Source organism: Doryrhamphus excisus, linkage group LG2 (genome assembly GCF_037039965.1).
Source record: "Doryrhamphus excisus strain RoL-2023G ecotype Guam linkage group LG2, RoL_Dexc_Guam_v1.1, whole genome shotgun sequence".
Classification (NCBI taxonomy): Eukaryota; Metazoa; Chordata; class Actinopteri; order Syngnathiformes; family Syngnathidae; genus Doryrhamphus; species Doryrhamphus excisus.
In genome coordinates, this window is record NC_136358.1 from 27,897,970 (window position 1) to 27,916,540 (window position 18,571).

General features: G+C 41.9%; 4 protein-coding genes across 5 annotated transcripts in view; 2 read left to right on the forward strand and 2 right to left on the reverse strand.

Annotated features, from left to right (window-relative positions):
* Positions 1 to 1,591, reverse strand: part of LOC131109336 (WD repeat domain phosphoinositide-interacting protein 1-like) — a 6,231-nt gene extending 4,640 nt beyond the window's left edge. Inside the window, exons 1-4 of the mRNA XM_058061244.2 lie at positions 1,168 to 1,591; positions 514 to 596; positions 223 to 392; positions 46 to 142 (exon numbers count right to left, since the gene is read on the reverse strand). Coding sequence (XP_057917227.2) covers positions 46 to 142; positions 223 to 392; positions 514 to 596; positions 1,168 to 1,247 — 430 coding nt within the window. The 5' untranslated portion in view covers positions 1,248 to 1,591. The remainder of the gene's footprint in view (positions 1 to 45; positions 143 to 222; positions 393 to 513; positions 597 to 1,167) is intronic.
* Positions 1,592 to 2,413: 822 nt separating this feature from the next.
* Positions 2,414 to 9,363, forward strand: LOC131109338 (cAMP-dependent protein kinase type I-alpha regulatory subunit). Its single transcript, XM_058061248.2, has 11 exons — positions 2,414 to 2,578; positions 3,782 to 3,990; positions 5,289 to 5,459; positions 5,557 to 5,648; positions 5,729 to 5,790; positions 5,881 to 5,927; positions 6,057 to 6,215; positions 6,673 to 6,733; positions 6,891 to 7,012; positions 7,151 to 7,232; positions 7,446 to 9,363. The coding sequence occupies exons 2-11, from the start codon at positions 3,817 to 3,819 to the stop codon at positions 7,616 to 7,618; spliced, it is 1,143 nt and encodes a 380-aa protein (XP_057917231.1). The 5' UTR covers positions 2,414 to 2,578; positions 3,782 to 3,816; the 3' UTR covers positions 7,619 to 9,363.
* On the reverse strand, positions 8,725 to 16,784 carry fam20a (FAM20A golgi associated secretory pathway pseudokinase). Its single transcript, XM_058061242.2, has 11 exons — positions 16,267 to 16,784; positions 13,764 to 13,957; positions 13,634 to 13,684; positions 13,332 to 13,410; positions 13,155 to 13,247; positions 11,614 to 11,729; positions 10,838 to 11,018; positions 10,659 to 10,768; positions 10,499 to 10,580; positions 10,360 to 10,419; positions 8,725 to 10,081 (listed from the first exon to the last, which is right to left on the reverse strand). The coding sequence occupies exons 1-11, from the start codon at positions 16,599 to 16,601 to the stop codon at positions 9,811 to 9,813; spliced, it is 1,572 nt and encodes a 523-aa protein (XP_057917225.2). The 5' UTR covers positions 16,602 to 16,784; the 3' UTR covers positions 8,725 to 9,810.
* The window catches only part of LOC131109324 (myoferlin-like), a 32,073-nt gene continuing 25,041 nt past the window's right edge, over positions 11,540 to 18,571 (forward strand). Inside the window, exon 1 of one of the 2 annotated variants that reach the window (XM_058061217.2) lies at positions 11,540 to 11,801. The gene's annotated coding sequence lies outside the window, so the exon portion shown is untranslated. The remainder of the gene's footprint in view (positions 11,802 to 18,571) is intronic. The other variant, XM_058061218.2, reaches the window with a different exon arrangement.

Here is an 18,571-nt window from a genome sequence, read left to right on the forward strand (position 1 = left end):
TGGGTTGTGCATCGGTATTGAGTATCGAGGGGCTTCAACCCGTACCTGCAGGGTTGGTGGGGGTGTTGAGCAAGGTCTTGAGTAGCTTCATATCTTTGATGTTGTGGATATAAATGGACTCCTCCAAGCACACCACCAGTCGCTGACAGGGAAGTATAGGTAAACAAACATTGAGTAGAAATAAATAGCTTATTCATACATCACACAAATTCCTGTTCTTACCTGTCTGTTGAGTCTGACGGAGAGGATGTTGTTGGTGTAGCTGTAGTTGCAAATCTCAGTACCTTTCTTAAAGTGATAGACGTTCATTCGCCGCGGCATGGATTGGCTCACCACCACCACCAGGCTGCTGGAGAACAGCCGCTCCACAATGCACACGTCAGGGCATTCCACTGGGTTGTAAAGGAGAGGAAAATGGTGGCTATACAGTACTATTTTTGGTATATACAATATCTGTGAATAGAGTTTTTGTCATGCTTAAACAGGAAGTGAATGACGTTGGCCTTTTCTCACCTCCTTCGTGGATGCAGTCCAGTTTGTCTACAGCAGTGACAGAGAAGAGACGGTAGCCAGTCTTGGTACCCACTGACAGGGAACTAAACACACACACAAATGTTTACAATGCATACAGAGCAGACCACATGCATGTATCCTGTAAGATGCTATTCATTTTGTGTCATTTAGTTGTGTAAAAGGCCGCATGGTGTACAAGTGGTTCGATTGTTGTTTGAGTGATTGAGGGTTTGAGCAACTGTGTGTGCGTGGGCTCTCTTCCGGGTGCTCCAGCTTCCTCCTACATCCCAAAAGCTGGGATAGGTTCCAGCTCATCCCTGACACAATATGGCAGAAAATTACAGCACCAGTACTGCCTGCGTCTGAAAGGCTTGCAGTGAAAATAAAATAGCTGACAAGGTGTGTTTAGTTTTAAAACCACTACAAGGAAGATGTTAATTTAAGGAGGAACACCAGGAAACCTTAAGTAGAATCAGGTGAACACAACTCTTCAAAGCAGTCAACTAGTTCAATGTGCAACGGACCCAAGATGAGCCTGCATCAAGACTGTTTAGCACGCTTGAACCTTAAACCAAATAAAATGGACACCTCAAAGTCAGGTGCCTCAAGAAGATTGGGTTCATGCAAGGCAAGGAAGGCCCTCAGGTTGCTTACGTGGTGTCCTGGTTAAACGAGGCACAAATAAAGCCTCGGAGCATCTCAGGGCCGCCGTCCACTTCGTCCTGGGAATCCATCTGTGCCGCCAGTTTCCTGTCCTCTCGCTGGCCGACCTCAGAGGCCTTGGGCTCGGGTCGATCCCAGCCGGGCCCCGCTTCCCCTCCTCCAAACGCCACGCTCACAGTCCTCACTCTGGGAGAGGAACGTCCGGACTGACTGGCCACCGGATGATACGCATATGCAGAACCGAGCGAACGATCTTTAAATATTCACCGCGGACGAGCGACGATAACAATCACACACAAAGTCAGTTCCGTTTGTCAAAACAACGCCGTTACTGTTATTATGGCATTAACTTCCACTGTTCATACAGCAAAACAATAACAGCTGATGGGAGGAAGCGTCACTCGAATGGTGAGCTCCGATTGGCTGAAAGGGCTGAATAACACCCGCCTCTTTGGTATTTTCAGTGGAAGTGATATTTAAAGTCAGTCCCTGATTCGTCAAAATGGCTGTCACTCGGCTATGTTTTCGTGGCAAATCGTTAATTGGTCACTTATACGCTCAGTCTTTTCACGAGGAAATGTTTTGATGATTTCATTGGCTAAATGGCTCATCAATCTGTTTACTCTGGTTTTGATGCCTGTTCAGTGGTGGCCGTACCTTGTACCGTCACAAGACTTCGTACAAGCACATTCACTGTGTTGATTTTGGATTATTTTTGTATTTTATCTTTGTTTTCTGTTATATGGTATTCTACTTTAAACCATCATGTCACTGTGTTACCGAGAAATGATCAGACAGTACTTGACATATTACTCAAGGTTCTCAGTATGATGCAATGCAATCCTACACCACAGCAAACCTATTCCACAACAATAAACATTGTCTGGAAAAAGTTGTGTTTTGTAGCTACACTTGGTTTATACATTATGTTAAACTTTATATCATGTAATTATGCTCCTCTGCATCGATCATACAGTTCTCGGATTGGTGAAGATTCTCAATATGATGCACAAGACAGTAAATCCACAATAACAAATATTGATAAAAAGAAAAGCACTCTTTAATTTGTGTTATGATGTGTCATGTATAGCTTCCAAATAGGATAGAATACATACTTTTGCTGACCTGTGATGTTTTTCCCCCACTTAAAGTTGGGTTCCCTGACGACAGGGTTTCGATGCGGCCCCTTTAAGGTTGCTAGGGGTTACGGGCTCACATGTCAGAACGAGGAGTATTGACGTCAGTGAAGGCCGTTGATTGGCTCTCAGCAGTATCCGGTGGGGCAGCGGTCCAGGGCTCGAGAAAAGATCGAAGAGAGCAGAATCTGTTAACGGTACGCTCTGAAAAATACCTGCTGTCCCGAGTCACCGTCGAAGGGCTCGGTAGGATTTTACTGTATCTTGTGAGTATTCCTATTCTTTCACTTGAACGTACGCATGACCTCTGGATAGGTGAAATTTGTTTTCTCTGCTTCGCGTTTGTTTATGATAGAACCCAAGATGGCGTCACTGCAAGAGGGCTTTGCCTTTGCACCGAGCTAGCAAGCTATATATCCAGCTACACTCTTTTATCGCGGTATTTACCCGTGGCAGACAAGTAAAACATTATATTGATGGCATTTGGTTTTGTAATGTATGGTACGTGACGTTTGCGAAACAGTCTGCTTATTGTCTGTGGCTTTTCTGACGCCGTTAGCCTCCTTTCTAGCCCCCCTGACCTAGACGTTAGTACACACTGTACACAGTGATACATTCCATTTGTATGCTAGGAAGAATTTATTTCAATTGCAGGCATGGCTCTATTTTTTCAAACGTATACAGTTACCTACTGTGTAGCAAGGTCATTGCGTACATAAATTATTTCCCCAATATAACTGTCAGCCTCATAGGATTGTGCAGCTGATGTCAAGTTAAACCATTAGGTAGCACTTGAATTCTGCATATTGTCTATCACTCCATCTAAATGAAAATAAATAAGTAATAAAATATTTTAGATATTTCCTATACAATTTGTGCTAGTTTGGATTTTTTCCCCCCTATACAATTTGCATTAGTTTGGATTCAGTTAGTGTGTGCTAGCCTGTTTCTGTGAAAATTTGATGCACATGTATGATAGCGTTGCATTCACAGGATGAATGTGGTTTACTTGGAGTTCCTGCAGTTAAGCACACTTCAACACACAGGCCTTCCTGTTCTATAAAGTTCAACCACGCTTTGAGTGATAAGCGGCATGTGAAAATAAGTTTCATCGCAGATGTTGGTCAGATGATCCGCATTAGTTTTCTGCGAAACGCTATTGCAGTCACAATAGCTGTCATGCTGTAGTTTGACAAAGTACCTGAATGTTAGTAAATAGGCCTCATATCGGTTAGCTTTTATGTGATGATATCAAACTTGATGGAAAATGTTGTGGTCTGAAGTCAGACATCATATGACCAGTTTCAGTCCTGCCGCTAAACATGAAGTGCGTCTTTGTCTTTGCACTCTGGTTCTATTTGTCTCGCATCCCTGTTATCCAGTTGTACTACCAACTCCCATGTTAAACAGCGAGGACCTCATCGTCTTGTTGTGTTCATCTCTTCCTCTTTGCTCTGTCCCACATCAAGGTTAGAGGTCATAGAACAAGGTTGCCGTTGTCATCATGGCTTCTGGAAGCACGAGCAGCGAGGAGGAGCGGAGCCTGAGGGAGTGCGAGCAGTACGTGCAGAAACACAACATCCAACAGCTGCTGAAGGACTGCATTGTCCAGCTGTGCACCTCCAGGCCCGACAGGCCCATGGCCTTCCTCAGAGAGTACTTTGAGAGGCTGGAGAAGGTGGGTCTCGCCACCGGACACGCACATACAGTATTTTATATGAACTATAGCTGATTAATATGCGTTGTAGAATTTTTTTTGGCTTGTCAGGCAATATTTATTTTATCTCACCGAGGAGATCCCAGAGGGTTATAATTGATTTATAGTGTTCCACTGCGTCGAGCATAGGACACAACTTAGGCCCTGTCCACACAGGAACACCCTTGAGATTTTTTGTTTGAAAAAAATGTGCGTCCCGACTGTGCAAGATTAGTCAGCAGTGGCATCCAGATGGGAACCGATCACTCAGTGAAAGTGATGTAATACACAAGGCGCTGTTAACTGACAGGCATCGGAACCATGTGACACATCAATCCAACCCATCCATCCATTTATCCATCATCCCGGACGTCGCCGGGGCAGCAGCCCAAGCAGGGAGGCCCAGACTTCCCTCTCCTCAGCCACTTTGTCCAGCTCCTCCCGGGCGGTCCCAGGATATACTCGGAATTGGAGGTGCTGATTCTCATCCCTGCCGCTACACACTCACAGCAGGACTACATCATGTGCACAAAGCTTAGCCCCAATCCGGCAGCCACCGAACCAAAACCCCACAACGTCCTGGCTAGGCTTCGAAATTCTGTCCATAAAAGTAATGAACAGAATGGATGACCAAACCGTAGGAGAAAAAGAAGGCATGGACATAAGTCAGCGGTCTTCCGCTTTCCGAGGCTCAAGACTTGGATGACGTGGAATTACTTTTGCCGGTCACAATGGCGTATAAGACAAACAAATATCAGGAGGATGTGGACTGGGGTGGGTCATGTCAGTCAGAATATTCAGATATTATATTGGCTTATTGTCAAAGGTCACTTCTGGTCATGTGACAGACGGGTTGGCATTGGGTCGGTGACGTGATCGTTTTCGTAAAACAGCAGTGTCTGCTGTCTATACGAAAACGACAAGCCAGCATTTTCAGATTTTCCCAGTCAGGAAGCCGTTTTCAAAAAAGTTTCAGGGCACCCAGAACACCGTTTCCATGTGGATGAGAGGATGAATCAATAAAAAGTAAATAGTTTGATCAACTAAACATTCTATCTGACATTTTAAATGTGCAGACATTAATTTAAGGAATGATTAAAATACTCGCTGCAGGTGTAATAAATGATTCCAACATGGTAAGATAACGAGGACACAGCAACACACTAAAGGGACATCTGTTTACCTGACATAATCCTTATTAAAAACCATGGAACCTGTCATTTTTAAGAAAACCCGTCACGGCGCACCAATTGACTCTTGCATCAATCCTCCCTCACCAGGAGGAGGTCAAGCAGATTCAGAACCAGCAGAAGGCCAGCAGTTCACGCTCAGACTCCCGCGATGAGGAGGTGTCTCCACCCATGAACCCTGTGGTGAAGGGTCGCAGACGGAGAGGAGCCTTCAGCGCTGAGGTGTACACAGAGGAGGACGCAGCCTCGTATGTCAGAAAGGTACACACATGTTGACTCGGTACCCTGACATACTTTCTTGCATCATCAGTGTGATTTGAAGTGGTCGCTTCATTCCTTGGTGTGTCGTTTCTTTAAGGTCATTCCGAAGGACTACAAGACAATGGCAGCTTTAGCCAAAGCTATTGAGAAAAACGTTCTCTTCTCTCACCTGGATGACAACGAGAGGAGGTAGCTTATTTGAATTCAGTTTGCTTTTTTAAGGTTTTAATAAATAGTATCTAAAAGTCACATTTGTTTTTCTTTCTCAGTGACATATTTGATGCCATGTTTCCAGTCACCTACATCGCCGGGGAGACCGTTATTTTGCAGGGTGGGATTGCTTTCTCATGCATTTATGAAAAATGGAATGAAAACATGACTTGATGAGTGTCTTTTGTTCATTTTTATTGTTAACCTGCAGGTGACGAGGGTGACAATTTCTACGTTATAGACCAAGGGGAGATGGATGTGAGTATGAAAAGTCAAACCTTGCAAAAATATTGAAATCAGCACACAGGAAGTAACCATATAATTAACAAATAGTAAAAAGAAAAGAACATTTTCCCAATCCTTTATGCGTTGTCTTCGATCTTACAGGTCTACGTGAACAATGAATGGGTGACGAGCATCGGTGAAGGCGGCAGCTTTGGAGAGCTGGCACTGATCTACGGCACCCCGAGGGCCGCCACCGTCAGAGCCAAGACCAACGTCAAGCTGTGGGGCATTGACAGAGACAGCTACAGGAGAATACTCATGGTGAGGAGATGTTGGCAGTCGGTCCCGTGGTGTCTTCTCTTGAGATTATATATTTTAAGACGTAGCTTTGATGCTAATGAGCTGTGTTTGACCACATCTGTCTCAGATTGTATTAGATTGTCAGCTATGTCTGTCGGGCTCCACTCTAGGGATATGTTGCTCTTATAACATCGTTGACAAGTCAGTTTTGCATAATAGGGCACCAATTAATCAATGAATTGATGATTAATCGATTCTCCAATTAATCACAACTATTTTGGTCTTTGCAAAACAGCAATTTATGCCTCTTTTCTTTCTCAAATCAATAACTCGACCCTTTGTATTGAGTTGTGGACTCCTATAGAGCTGCTACACACAATAACCTGCACAGAAAACTCCTCCGGTGTGGATAATGCCTGATCTAGGGGAATGAATCATTAGTTGCAGGCCTAAACAGAAAGATGCTTTTGTTTTGTAGGGAAGCACTTTGAGAAAGAGGAAGATGTACGAGGAATTCCTCAGGAAAGTGTCCATTTTAGGTGGGTTGATTCCGTTGATTTTTCAGATTAATTACAAAGGATTCTCTTTTTGTGTTTGATGCTGAGATCAGAAATACCTCATCGGGGATTGTAACAAATATTTGTCAAGATCAGTAACAGGTTTAAATATGATCTGTCATGTCGGCCCCTCCCTCAGAGTCTCTTGACAAGTGGGAGCGCCTGACCGTCGCCGACGCTCTGGAGCCGGTCCAGTTTGAGGACGGCCAAAAGATAGTTGTGCAGGGTGAACCCGGAGACGAGTTCTTCATCATCTTGGAGGTAAATGCCTGATCCGTAGCCTCCTGAGAAGCACCCACAAAGGCTTCAACGATACCGGAATCATCAAGGCACGCTCAGTGTCGCATTTATTTGACTTTATTAACTGTGTGTTCTTGTTGTCGTTTGTGTGCGTTTAAGGGTTCAGCTGCCGTGTTGCAGCGCCGCTCAGAGAACGAGGAATTTGTGGAAGTGGGGAGATTAGGACCATCTGACTACTTTGGTAAAAATGAAATTGTTACTTACAGCTTCCAACTATATTGAAATGATATTTATTTATTGTATTCCTACTGTGCTGACTGGCTGGAAACATTGCATAGACTTGACTTTATGATGACACTCAATATGAAACTACATAAAAAAAGACTTAAATTATTCATTATTAATCTTACATCGATCGTGTTTTCAGAATCAGTTCTTTTTCTGTGTGGTGCAGGTGAGATCGCTCTGCTGATGAACCGCCCCCGCGCCGCCACTGTGGTCGCCCGTGGCCCCCTGAAGTGCGTCAAGCTGGACCGGCCTCGCTTCGAGCGCGTCCTGGGCCCGTGTTCAGACATCCTCAAGCGCAACATCCAACAGTACAACAGCTTCGTCTCGCTGTCTGTTTGAAGGTGCTCGTCGCCACCCACCCGGCCCCCAATCCTTCCTCCCTCTCTCTGTTCCTCCTTCTAGACCCAGGGTCCACCCACGTGATTTGCTTTTTGCCACTTTCTTGCCTCCTCCCCCCGCCCCCCTTCCCTCCCTTTTACTTTCGTGGTTACCGCCCGTCACGCCGAGGTGACTTTTTAGCCGTTCACCAGCGCTTGTACCAGCTGCTGTAACGTTACCGTGTAGGCACAGTTGCATCACGCTACCTATGTCATATATCTGCTGGTTCCGCTTTGTTTTAAGACACGCAAAGCTGAGAAGGTTAGGAGATGTGGGCTCTCAAAAAAGACAGGACAATCACAAAAAAAACCTCACATGGCCAATTTATTCCACCCGTCGTCCCATTACACAAGCCCCCAGCAGACGTGACCGTAGAAGACCAAATGTTGTGGGTTCGATGCGATGACTCCTTTTTCAAACGTTTGCTTGGTAGGATGAGATAATAGCGAGGGTGAGGAATCCCAAAAGTTGACTTTTAGTCTGCAGCTTCCAGGCTGGTGCCAAATGTTTATAAAGGTGGAAATGTTACATATTTGGAGCTCAAAACAGAGTGTCTTTTGTTTTTTTAAACCCTTTTGTCCTAATCTGTACAACAACTCTACAAGAACTGCCTTGGGGAGAAATATCTTTAAAAAAAAATAAAGTGGAAAAAAACCAAAAGTATTGTGTATTTCAGTATTGAGGTTTTTTTTTTTAGTATATACCAAATAACTTGGTCACTCTTATGCTATGGTTTGTAATCTAGTTAATGATCATTGACGCAATCAATATTATTCAATTTGTGGTTTGGAGTGATGGTGATAGTGGAAAAAAAATGGTCTTTTGTAAACTTATTTTTCCATGAATTCTATTTTAGGTGTGGAGTGCCACAAAATAAATACTTCTTGTCGATTGAGTGACACCAACAGTATGTCATTGTATTATGTAATAATGGGTTTAGACCCCCCCCCTCCTCTCCCCAATGTAAAGAAACATATTGCAGAACATCAGAGGTTTTTCTGGTGTGGATATTTATTTAAACCTTCGCTTTTTGCCTACTGGATCAGCTTGGGATTATTTTTCTCTACTTTTTGGGGGTATGATGTTGTCACACAAACGCATACAAAATACCGCACAGCCCCCTGCAGCTTTGTGCAGAAGCGTGGATATTTGATTGGTGACCCCACGACTATTTAGGTGACCTCCGATTTTACGTCTTTCCTGCCATTTTTCATGACATTTGTATTCTGATTGCAGCAGCCACGTTAGTTGGAGATGAGTGTCTTTTCTTTGGCTGATCATCATCTTGTGTTGCCCCCCCTCCGCCCCACTCAGGCTATCCTTATGGAGTTAGTCTCTTCCCGTCCATCCCACTTCACAGGAAACCACTATTTGCTATGGATGAAGGTGTACGTCAGACTAATGTAAATAGCTGCAACATCAGCATTGGTTTTAAATGTTTTAGCCACACTGCAATCGTCCCGGTTTGCCTTAGCTGACCTTTCCTGGGCTTACGGTAGTTTTTGGTCACTCCTGCTGGTTTCTGACCTTAAAGCGGGTTGGTTTTTGGGGCTGCGGTGCACTGTATTGCAAGGCGATCAGAGGACCATTCTTTTTCTATTCTTACCCTGTATTCAGTTTCACCTCCTATATGTGCAAAGATGTTTATCCTTTTTTGGTATAGATTGTTCCAGATGGCAGTTTAAGCAATAAAAAAGTAAAAAGAATTGCCTCCAGTGTGTGTTTTGTTCATTTATTAGTTCATTAAGCCTATAGCGGGTGAATTGGATGGAAAACTGCCAGTGATAATGGTTGAGTGGGTTATCACCCATAACATTTGAATATCTGTACATTTGTTTTTCTGAACTTTATTATCGTGTCTGTACAAAAGTCTTGTTTTTATGGGAAATGAGGAAAATATAAAAAAATCTCATTTATCAATAAATGCAGGCATTTAAGGAAGTATAATATTAAGTGCTCTCTTATGTGTATAGCTGACATTCTTATTATGCCTTGCCATAAATGCAGTCTTTATATGTGGACTTGAACATTATTCCCCATATGTACACTATGGGATTCACAGCATCTTTTATCCATGGCTTGTTTCATTAAAATCGAAACAACTGCACTTCATCATGAAGTCTTAAGAGAAGCAGAGTGACTTTCATGCTCTGCTACCTGGCCTTTTTGCTCTCCGTCTTGGCCTCAGATTTCAATGTGGACTTTACAAAGTCACTGGAGATGACTCGGTCCTTGCCCAGCCTTCGGACGCAGCGCTGGACCACTCTCAGGATCTTGTGTAACCTGCGGTCCAGAGCTGAGAGGTGGGGTTCTGTTAGGATGGGCTGCAAAGGGTCTTTCTGCAGAGACTCCCTCATCACGTCACTCAGCTGGAATTGTGTTTGAGCCAGCAGCTGGAGCCTCAATAGAGTGGAACGCTTTATCCTGGGACGAGATGTAGGATGGAGACACAAAAAAACAGAACTATTGGCATATATTTTCCTCCCTACAAAAAAGTCTAGACAATTTGGAGGCTGGAGATTTACATATGCAAACCAGCAGGCAGCCTCAAACGACTTATCAGAGCTTTTTCTCCTGTCACTCACACTAATAGAGCCCGAAAAAGCTAAAAGGTTGGGCAACATCAATTGCTAGAAAGCTAATAGCGTTCAATAAAGCAGAGTCATCAAACGTATCCAACAGCATGATAGCATCATACTTACATGCAGCACTGAGATAGAGGAGCCAGGATGGACATCTCATCTTGGCTGTGCTTCCCAAATCTATTATCACATAGTTTTGACACCACATGTGAATAAGATCACGGCCCCAAAACCAAAACTCTTATGTTCGGTTTCTCACCCTCTGGCATTGTCCAAATGGAGAAGAAAACCATCGTCGCCAAATTTGGTGAAGATCTCATAGTGGTGTCGATCCATGTTTCCTGCAAGAAGATTAAGAGCTACGTCAAAACAGGTGAAGGCGTGGCCATGGAGTGAATTCGGTGATAATGTGTCATTACCCATTAGAAAGTCAAAGATGGACATGTCGATGATGTTGAGGAGGCGGTTGCCTGAATTGTAAGGATAAAGCTGCTTTATCGTATCACAGTAGAGCGGATTCATCTCCCATCTTTTACAGCAAAAAAAAAGAGACGTAAATGATATATAATTATAAATAAAATATGTATTGTTGTCTTACTCTTCCCGTCCGGTGAAGGAGTAGGAGCGGATCCACGGGTTGGGGATGGAGATACGGGGGGCGATGCTGAGGCCAGGCAGGTAGGCAGACAAGGAGCCCTCCAGCAGGTCAGGGGTTCCGCACACTGCATACTCGGTCTTACACACATACAGACACTTGGCGAAAAAACACGTGTTGTTTGCTGTTTGGAAGGGAAAATGGATGATGGTTAGTTTGTTATTTACATAAGTGACACATTTAGGCTTCTGTTGTCTGTTGATTACATATAGATGTGTGCTTAGCAACACATGTTAAATAAGTACATTTTTCTGTCAACTAAAAAATTTAATAAAAATACATATTGTTTTTTGCATTATAGAATTAATATAGAATTATGAATTATTATTAATTAATTATAGAATGAATTATTATACTGAAGTATTTTAGCTTGTGTGTTTGTCCACTTGTTGCTACTATTTTTTTTAACTTTTAATGTAACTTTACTAATTTCCCACTGACTAATCATTAAAATAATATAATACAATAATACAGTTATTTAAGCTTTATTTTGTAACATGTATTTAAGAAATTAATTCATAAAATTTCTATTTATAAGTATCTACTGTATAAAGCACAGTCCTACAACTGCACTACTGCCCACTGTCCACTAGATGGTGCAAATTGTCAAATGAAAAACTCAACACAGGCGAAGAAGAAATAAACTAAACGTAAACAACAAACATTTATATACTGGCGTTTTTACCGCGACACCCCTGCTTTTAAACGAAGGCATTTACCAGGCGAGGTGAAGAAAACAGCTCGAAGTTCGTCATTTCTGGTGACTTGGAGCACCTCTCCGGTGAGGTTCAGCCACCTGCCAGCCACAGGAGGAACTCTGCGGAAGTCCAGGATCCTAATGCGGGGATCACATGAATGATTCACCGCTAGCCACACAGCACGGCAGTACAAATTCAGAGTACCGTAAGTAAGTATACTCTTTTTGTGTTCTTGCTAAAAAAGATATAAAAAAGAAACTGATGAGAATGCTTACAAAGTGACGATATGAAAGCATTTTTAGACTTGTATTACTACACTTGTATCCATATGAAGACGTGTACACTGCCTTTAGGCCATGTTTAGTCATTGATAGCCAATTAGAGTGTGAAGCTAAAAGTATGAAATATTGTTGAGTGGTAATGAGAAAAGCCTCAGGCAAGACCCAGACTTGCTATAAATGTAAATAGGAGTGTAGCCAATGTGTCTGTGGGATAATAATAGTCTGTATCAAATTATAGCTAACTTTTTGTAAAGACTTACAAGATCATGCCTTAATGATTCTGTATAGTAGCCTACATACTGTACTTTAATAAATTACATTGCCTAAACTATTGCGCACTTTCTCACAAAGTGTGTGTGGTTTGTTATGCTTACTCAGTTGGGAAATTCTAGGATGTCATTGTGTGGAATTTTGTGCCTGTGGTGACCTTTCACTTACACAGTATTAAAAAAAAAAACAACAACTTGAACTCTAAGTTGTGTGACATTTGGGTCATTCAACTTTTGTTGTATCTTTTTTAGAGCCACTCACTTTTTTTTAAGTATTATTTTTTGGTTTTTATGCTTACAGTGTACAGTGCTGGGCTGCACGGCGTTTGAGTGGTTAGCGTGCAAGCCTCACACCAAGTGGAATGACATTTTTTTATGTCTGTTTTCATGATCGGAAAATCAGATACCGATATTGCATTTTTATGATGATCTGGCCGATTATTATCAGTACCGACAATTATCCCTAGTCTATAGTCAAATGTAAATGCTAAGTCATATGCTTGAGATAATGCTACATTTACTGTATTTTCTGGACTATAAGCCGCTCCGGAGTATAAGTTGCACAAGGCCAAAAATGCATAATTAGGTAGAAAAAACATACATAAGTCGCACTGGAGTATAAGTCCCATTTTTTGCGGATAATTTATTTTCCAAACTACTTGACCAAAACAGACATTACGTCCTCTTGGAAGGAAAGTTCTAACAATAAAAGAATAGAGAACAGGCTGAATAGGTGTAAGATATGCTAACACAATAGTTATTCAGCTACACAAAAAATAAACATGAACAGAAAAGGTGTCCAGTGTTTATGTAACATAAACACTTTTTTCATTTATAAGTCGCAGGAACAGCCGACCTATGAAAAAAAAGTGCGACTTATAGTCCGGAAAATACTGTACTTGCATTTTTACTATTGGCATGACTACAAACCCTTTGGTTTTTCATCAATGGTCTGGATTTTCCAAGGCAGACCTAAAGCTGATGCATGGTGACGTGTATGGCGGTACTTTACCTGTCCAGGTGAAAGGCAGCTATCTCTGCATTGTGTCTCTGGACATCAACAAAATAGAAGACATCTTCTGGAGTCTCCTCGTCCCTCTGCTGCCTGACACACACACACACGTGTGTAAGTAGCGTGTTAATGGGGGTTGTATATACGTAGGGTTCTATACTGTAGATGTAAGCTCACCTCATTGGCTTGAACATGGCCTTGGCAAAGTTCTGCATCTTAAGAGCGAGTTTCAAGTGGTGTCCACTGGGCTTCACTACTGCGTTAAAGACAAAAAATATATAGCAGGACATTATGCTATGAAAATTGTAATCTTTTGATTTTCATTATGTTGGACACTTCTGAATTACACCATGCTGTAGGAAGATGAGCTACAACTCTTCCAAGAAGCATTATTGTGCTCAATACTACATTGAAGCAGGAATTCAGAACATTCATAGACACATGGAGTGAGGTTACAAATGTAGGTGAACTGACCTTACCTTGGCTGCAGTCACATGCCCCTTTTAGGGCCTTCTCATCTTGAGTGTAGTCTGTAAGAGGATGATGTATGGAATGAATAATTCATGCAAAGAATAGCTCCAATAAAGTTTGGCTTCATCCATCCGTCACCTGCATTGACCACGGTCATGTCTTGCATGTCCCTGAGCAGCTGTGTGATCGCGGGGTCCCGGCGGGAGTACAGTGCATAGCGACTTATTCCCAAGTGGAACTTGAGCCAACTGGCGTCGGGGTCAAAAGCCACGTCATGTTCGACGACAGTGATGTTGGAGGCGGCCGCAGCTTCACTGTATAACTTCATGTGTCTGAGGGGGGAAATAATGAACACAAGTAGCGTTAGCTGGCTTATTGGTCATGATGCTAAACTCCAGCCAGAGTGGAGATTTTCAAAAACTTTGGAAACAAAGTAGTGCCGAATCTGTGGCAGTCCAGATTTATTTGTGGCGGGCTGTGGTGGCTAATTGGATGACAAAGGCAGTTATTTATTTTTGTAGAACTATAGGAATTGACAAATATACAAGGTGAGGCTAAGTGATCTGAAACATTTGTAGGTTAAATAAAAGACAAATAAAGTAAAGTAACAAAGAATTGTTTTTAGTTTCGAAAAGTACATATAATACCATTGTTTTTGGGTTATTTTTCATGAATTGGACTGGTGAGCATGGCGCTTTCATTGCAGAAACGTTTATCAAAACAAACTAATCTTTAACTGCAACACAACGAGCGTTCCGTTTGCACTTCAATCTTGGTAGACATGATCCAGTACCAGCCGGAAACACCATTTTGTTATGGGTTACCAACTTCAGCGCTACTGATTCTGCATTGATTTTATTTTTAAAACATAATGAAACAGAATAGCATTATATGTACTTTTCGAAAGTAAAAACACTTTACTTTATTTGCGTTTTATTTAACCTACAAATGTGTCAGATCATTTTGTGTGAACCTGTACAATAAACATAGCCAGGTTATTTTTATGGGCTAGCATATTAATTTACTTGTCCTGGCTTGTGCACCAATATTATAGTATAGACTACTAAAAGAAGTTGTCTGGGGGAGACACATTCTCCAGTTTAGCATCAAACTGATTATCAAGCTCTTATTTCAAGACAAAGTAACTATATATTGTTGCTGTAAATGGCAGCAGAAGCGGAGAAATAGCCATAAAGGGCTCATAATTCTTCTCCTTTTCCACCTCAAGAGCCCAAAAATGTCTCCACCGTTCCGAAAGTGTAGAGCAGACATTATCCCGGCCAAGATGGCTTTGTCTCTTGACAGATGGGGACGTTAGGTGGTGGCTTTCAAAAAAACAAACCTGTTAACTTCAAATGTGCCAGACGCGGGATCTCAGAATAACATGTTTGTGGTGTGGAGGTTGGACTCTGATGACGCATGTTTCGCTGAACGCCGCCTTAATCACTTTGCCCCAAAGCAAACACTTGATTGTTTGGGTGATTTTACCAGCGTGGGTGTGCATCTGTTATCATGCACTGATGCTAAGTATCTATTTTTTTTTCGTTTGTTTGTGTGTGCGGTGAGTTGAAGAGTCGTAAAATCAGTGACTCTGCCCCTTGACCACAGTCAGGCACATTTATACGTGCTTGCTGAGTGAGGTGATTGGCCAAACCTATCATTTCTTCACAGTAACACCTGCTATATGCGTGGTAGTTCATTCATCACTCCAAACCTCAAAGTAGCAGGCACACGGGGGCATAAACAACTTTGTTATGTAAATATATGTGTAACCTTATTAGTAAAATAATAAAAAAAAAATACTTTTATACACGTATCTCTGTAATATAGCTTCCTTGGACGTGTTTTTAACAGTTAAAAGCTTTGATACCATAGAAACAAAACACATTATTGTTATTGATGCTATTGAAGCACTCAAGACACCATTAACCAACAATTCCACACATTTCCAAATCAACGATGAATCGATTAGTATGACAATTCCTATTGATGATGTAATCAGGTAGTATAAAAACTGCAAAAATGTCGTATTTATTACTAACTTTAACTCAACTTTTATGTTGTGGCATAATTGTTTAGATATTTCGGCTGAATATATATATTGCTAAATTTTGTCAAAGTGAAAGTTATGCTTCCATAAAACGCCCTTTTAATGGAAAACTGAACATTTACCAATGAACTACTGCTGATATCGAAAGAACGGAAAAAGATAGAAACAAATGTTATTTTTCCGATGAAAGATGAGAGTCTAATTATTATTTTGGTAGATACACTATTTATATAGCCTTAGAACACAATTTTCTGTGTGCCGTGAAAAATCAGTCAAAATATTATTTTCTATTGGAAAATTTGCTTTGGTTAGAGTCCGTTTTGGTTTGAGTCGGACCTTCTCAAACAGATCAATGAGACTAACCAAGTTATCTATGTTTTTCACCATTATTGGTTTGATTAATATGTCTATCTTGTCTACAGGGTTGTTGAAACCACGATGTGGCGAGGGATGACTGTATATCACATTGCAACCAAATACACATTGAGTATTTGGTTGTGAATGCAGAATTAGACGATCTAACGTTAAACCACCTTTTTACAGGCTCAGATTGAATGTTTAAGCCTCAAGTGTCTGTAGGTAGAAGCTGACCTTTCCCAGCGGGACACCTTCTTCCTGTAGTAGTCCATCAGCTGCTCCACCTGCAGCAGCCTCTCCTCGGGTCCCAGCACGGGGGCCTGGATGTTATACAAAGGATGAGCGAACAGCCTGTCAAGTTTGGACCCCACGTTGTCTGCTTCAGAAGGAGTCGTATCCTGGAGCGGAATGAAAGTCCAGCTGGAGATGTGACTGGAGAGGCTGAAGTTGCCGTGGCGACATGGACAGGAGTGTCTGGCCCTGTGCAGCTTTGGCAAAAGGATGAAGTAGATGTCAGCCGAGAAGATAACGGTGAGAGTTGCGGCCAAGAGGAGTCGGTCTTTTCTCATGATGGAGAAGAAAAGTAAAACGGGAAGAAGTTGACTTCACATGCAAGGCATCACCACGAAGCCGCTGCACGGTCCGACACTGCTGGTGTAGTCTCCGCTGCAGCAACTGAAGAAGGGAGCGAGCGTGTCTCAGCAACATGCTCTGAGGGTGAGAGAGGGACAGACTGTGTGTGCTTCACAGAGAGCGAGCGAGTGAGGGAGAGAGAGAGAGTGTGCAGGTATGTAAACAAACAACAGGCCCACCGATTGGGAGTTAGCGTCAAAGGGGCGGGTGCATGATACGCAATCCCACAGTGAGGGTGGAGACTTGTTACCACAGCAGATCTGAATGAAGGCATATTTTTATGTACGTGTGTTCGGTTGAAAATCATACTGTATATACAAATACTGTGTATAAGATAGCTTTTACGGGTATAGTAGCCGGCATCAGGGTCATGAAATTCCACATTCAGAATCCAGTGAGGTGGGATATTGATGCAATCGGATAATTATACTGTGTACGTATTGTCAGCGCCCACTGACTGCTATATGGAATGGAATGGAATGGAATGGAATGGAATGGCCTTTATTGTCATTATACAAGATGTACACCAAGATTGGAGAGCTTCTCCTTTCAGTGCAGTAGTCAAGTAAAAAAAAAAGTATATAAAAGTAGAGTAAAAAGACAATTTAACAAGATATATACAAGATATTTGAACTGTGTTACAGTTAAACTATATGAGTCTGACAGAGATATTTGCTTTCAACACAACAGGAAGTGAGTCTTAGGTGTCACACTTTTGTCCCAACTGTTCTCCATTTAATAACACCAAGTACCTCAATAATTGTGCATGTGTTCTACTTAATGTAGTATTATGTTTGTGTCTCTGCATAGTCATTTTCCGAAGCTGTAAAAAAAAAAAAAAAAAAAAAATGTTGTTGCACCACTTTATATAAGAAAACATGTAAAGAAAACACCACCTGGGCTCAGTCATAGTTCCCCTTTTCTTCTGTCCTGGTAATTGTGGAAACACATAACGTGTTGGTCCTCAGCTCCTTTTTTAAAGCGAGGCATTGAAGATCTCGCAACAAGGCATCTGCACAGTTGTTGTGGTATTTTGGAACATCTGTCATCTGTTTGGGTGTTTGCACGTCTGTGCGTGTGGGTGTGTGTGCATGTGTGGAGGAAAGCCACACGTCATTTGTCTGGGAGTTGTTTTATTCTTCTTGCTGGAGAGAAAACAAACCGAGAACCTGATCGGAGTGTGCAGAGCTTTGTCGCACAAACATACATGCACAGAGTGACTGAGCGGGTAGATGTTTCCTACAAATGTTTTAAGCTTTTGTACTAAAGAGACATTACGTTTTTTCTCTTATGACCTCAGTAAACAGTGTAGAAATATCACAAAATGTTCTTGCACACGCCCATTTAGTCAAAATATGATTTAAAGGTCCACTTTTTCCCACTGAATGGGGGAAAAAAGAAACGCAAAAACAAATTAAGCTATGTATTTCTTATTGCATATGTGCACCGACAACACAGTAAAGTAAAACGCTTGACAGACATCAATAATTGATGTGACTTCGGGGTCAAGAGTGCATTTGTCATGCCTGTTTGTATTCATCACTGTACTCCTCCTCTGCTGCAAAAACTCAAGCTGGTGCTTAAAATAACATATATTTAAGGGAAGCCTGGACCAGCGCGTTGCAAAATCATATAGAAGGAGAACAAACATGTGAATAAACATTTCCACTTGTAAAACTGTGAAATGATAACAGTTTAAGATTTAGTATATTTGAGTACTAGGTGGAAAATATGACGACAAAATATGTTTTAAAGCTTTTAGAAGTAGAGGGGAAAGCCCCAGTGCTGCCGTTTTGGGCAAATTATCGTCTGGTACCCATTAATTATATCTGAAATCTCAAATACGCATCAGTTTGTAATTTACACTCTTAAAGAGGGGAGATTTTTTTTTTGGCTAACTGAATGA

What these genes read in the sequence shown, in the direction of transcription:
- LOC131109338 (XM_058061248.2), top strand. Translation starts at nt 3,817, where the DNA reads ATGGCTTCTGGAAGCACGAGCAGCGAGGAGGAGCGGAGCCTGAGGGAG. An exon ending in ACTTTGAGAGGCTGGAGAAG is followed by an intron (nt 3,991 to 5,288) that starts GTGGGTCTCGCC and finishes CTCCCTCACCAG; the next exon opens with GAGGAGGTCAAGCAGATTCA. An exon ending in TAGACCAAGGGGAGATGGAT is followed by an intron (nt 5,928 to 6,056) that starts GTGAGTATGAAA and finishes TCGATCTTACAG; the next exon opens with GTCTACGTGAACAATGAATG.
- fam20a (XM_058061242.2), bottom strand. Translation starts at nt 16,601, where the DNA reads ATGAGAAAAGACCGACTCCTCTTGGCCGCAACTCTCACCGTTATCTTC. An exon ending in AAGGTGTCCCGCTGGGAAAG is followed by an intron (nt 13,958 to 16,266) that starts GTCAGCTTCTAC and finishes TTCCCCCCTCAG; the next exon opens with ACACATGAAGTTATACAGTG. An exon ending in GCCATGTTCAAGCCAATGAG is followed by an intron (nt 13,248 to 13,331) that starts GTGAGCTTACAT and finishes TGTGTGTGTCAG; the next exon opens with GCAGCAGAGGGACGAGGAGA.